Source organism: Nicotiana tomentosiformis, chromosome 4 (genome assembly GCF_000390325.3).
Source record: "Nicotiana tomentosiformis chromosome 4, ASM39032v3, whole genome shotgun sequence".
Lineage (NCBI taxonomy): Eukaryota > Viridiplantae > Streptophyta > Magnoliopsida > Solanales > Solanaceae > Nicotiana > Nicotiana tomentosiformis.
In genome coordinates this window covers 106690833-106692989 of record NC_090815.1, presented here as the reverse complement: position 1 = coordinate 106692989, position 2157 = coordinate 106690833, and the positions used below count along the sequence as shown (strand labels likewise).

The 2157-nt window shown below is 32.5% G+C and overlaps 1 protein-coding gene across 1 annotated transcript; it reads left to right on the top strand.

Moving 5' to 3' along the window:
- Positions 1-442: 442 nt before the first annotated feature.
- Positions 443-1831, top strand: LOC138910296 (uncharacterized). The gene is made up of 5 exons (XM_070201526.1): positions 443-489; positions 694-781; positions 885-1163; positions 1246-1362; positions 1440-1831. Exons 1-5 carry the CDS (start codon positions 443-445, stop codon positions 1479-1481), a joined length of 573 nt encoding a protein of 190 aa, XP_070057627.1. The 3' UTR covers positions 1482-1831.
- The last annotated feature ends 326 nt before the right edge of the window (positions 1832-2157 follow it).

The following is a 2157-nucleotide window of genomic DNA, read 5'->3' as shown; positions in this document are numbered from 1 at the left end:
TTTTAATCAATCAAGTAAAGGAGGTCCAAAAAATAGTCCAAAGTGAATGTTGTCTGAGATGGAGCTAAAGTCAGCTACAACACATGTATTGTTGAATTGCCCTGAGGTCCAACCTTATTATAGGTAAGTATATATTCGTATATATTACAGACTTTTATATTGGATCTACCACTGATTTAACTAATAAATGTTATAAAGACAGTTACTTTGTGGGTACATATGGGCAAGATGTTGTTTATCCCAAGTTTTCAGAGTGGTTTAAAGAATTTGTAAGTATTACTTATTATTTAACATGATTTTTATTATATGTAAATTAATTATATGTATTTTTAAAATTCTAAATTATATTTAATTATATATATAGGTTCATGATCCAGCTAATGGCATTAATGACCCATTTTTACGTGATATAACTTGGGGACCTGACCCTAGAGTCAAAATGATGTCTAAATACTTGGTCAATGGGTACAAGTTTCATACAGAAGAATGGTACAAATTTCATACAGAAAAATTTGATAATTATAATTGATTGATAATCGTCCCCTACGAGGATGGGTAAGAAGGTTCTTATACTATTTTTTAAGTTTTGACTGTACTTTTAGATATGTTAACATTAATGAATATTTATTTATAATTAAAACTTTTGAAACTTTAAGATGTTTATTAATTATATATATGCTAACTTTAATGCAGGTTTTTGTCATCCTTTCAGTCTGCACATTTGGTTGTGGATTCTATGAAGCTATTTTTCATGAGCCTTGGAATTCTTGAGACAGATACCGTACAACATCAGAGAGCAAATGTAGAATCAATATAGGATAAAAATTGATTACATTTATTTAATAATTATCGTCTTCATCTAATGTTACTTTATTATATTACAGATAAAGTGTACATGGCATCTTCAGGATCAAAATGCAATAAATAGTATTTTCGAGAAGAAGGCTGCTCAGCGGATTAAAGATACTATGTTCGCTGCTCGGAATGCCGGTAAAATGCCAAACTGGTTAAGAAAAGATGTTTGGGATAAACTTCTTGAGAAATGGAATACCGCAGAATGGAAGGAGAAGAGTGAACAAGCAAAGGCACACCGTGCCTCCAGTAAAGGTGGCTCGTTGCATACAGGAGGTTCGATTAGTTTGGTGGCCCATAAACTAAGATTGGTAATTACTTATAATATTTTTCTTAGTTTTACATATAGAATTTTACGTTTGTAATATCTAACTCATACTTTTTGTTATGAAGGAAATGGAAAGAGGGCGAGATATGAGTCACGCTGAGGTCTTCGAGGAGATGCACAAGAAAAAGAAGAGGGATAATACAAGAGAACACTGGGTGGAGACGCGTGCGTTGGATACATATGTAAAATACAAACTTCATAATTATTTATGATTTATTAATATTAGTTTGTTTACATAATAGTTATGTTTTCATTTCAGGAAGATTATCATAAAAGGGTGGAAGAATGGCAACAAACTTAGCCTCTTTCAACTCAACCAACAACTGATGATATGGCTTCATTGTGGACAGAGGCAGCGGGTGGAGTAAACAAAGACAGAGTCTACGGACTTGGAGTACATCGACCTACAGGTCATCCAAACCCACTCTTAGCTAATTCTTCTTCTTCTCAAAATCAAGAACAAATGAAAGATATAAGAAAAGAAATTTGTGATTTGAAGCAATATTTGGACTCCCAATTCGGAACATTTGTTAAGATGCAGAAATTTATAAGGAAACATGGGCATGATTTATCTGATGATGAGGATGAACAAACTGAATCTGATGTGTAATAGTTTAGGTGTGATGTTTTGGTTTATTGGTAAACTTGATTGTGAGAGACAACTTTATGTTTTATTTTAAAACTTGAATGTGGGCTACTATTTGGATGTTTTAAAATAAATGTTAGGTTTAATGGTTGGTATTTTGTTTTAGGTTGTGTTAATTGTTAGTTTATTATGTTAATAATTTGTATTGTTGGTTAATGGTTGATTGGTTGTGTTTAGGTTGTGTTAATGGTTGATTGGTTGTTGGTGTTGTTGTATTGTAATGTTTGACAGGTGGTGTAGCTCAAAATTGGGCAGAATTCTGCCCAGTTTTAAAGAAACTTCCGACTGATTTTCGACGAAAACAGTCGGACAACTGCCCAGATTTTGCCAA

What these genes read in the sequence shown, in the direction of transcription:
- LOC138910296 (XM_070201526.1), top strand. Translation starts at nt 443, where the DNA reads ATGTCTAAATACTTGGTCAATGGGTACAAGTTTCATACAGAAGAATG. An exon ending in GAATTCTTGAGACAGATACC is followed by an intron (nt 782 to 884) that starts GTACAACATCAG and finishes ATTATATTACAG; the next exon opens with ATAAAGTGTACATGGCATCT. An exon ending in CGCGTGCGTTGGATACATAT is followed by an intron (nt 1,363 to 1,439) that starts GTAAAATACAAA and finishes TTTTCATTTCAG; the next exon opens with GAAGATTATCATAAAAGGGT.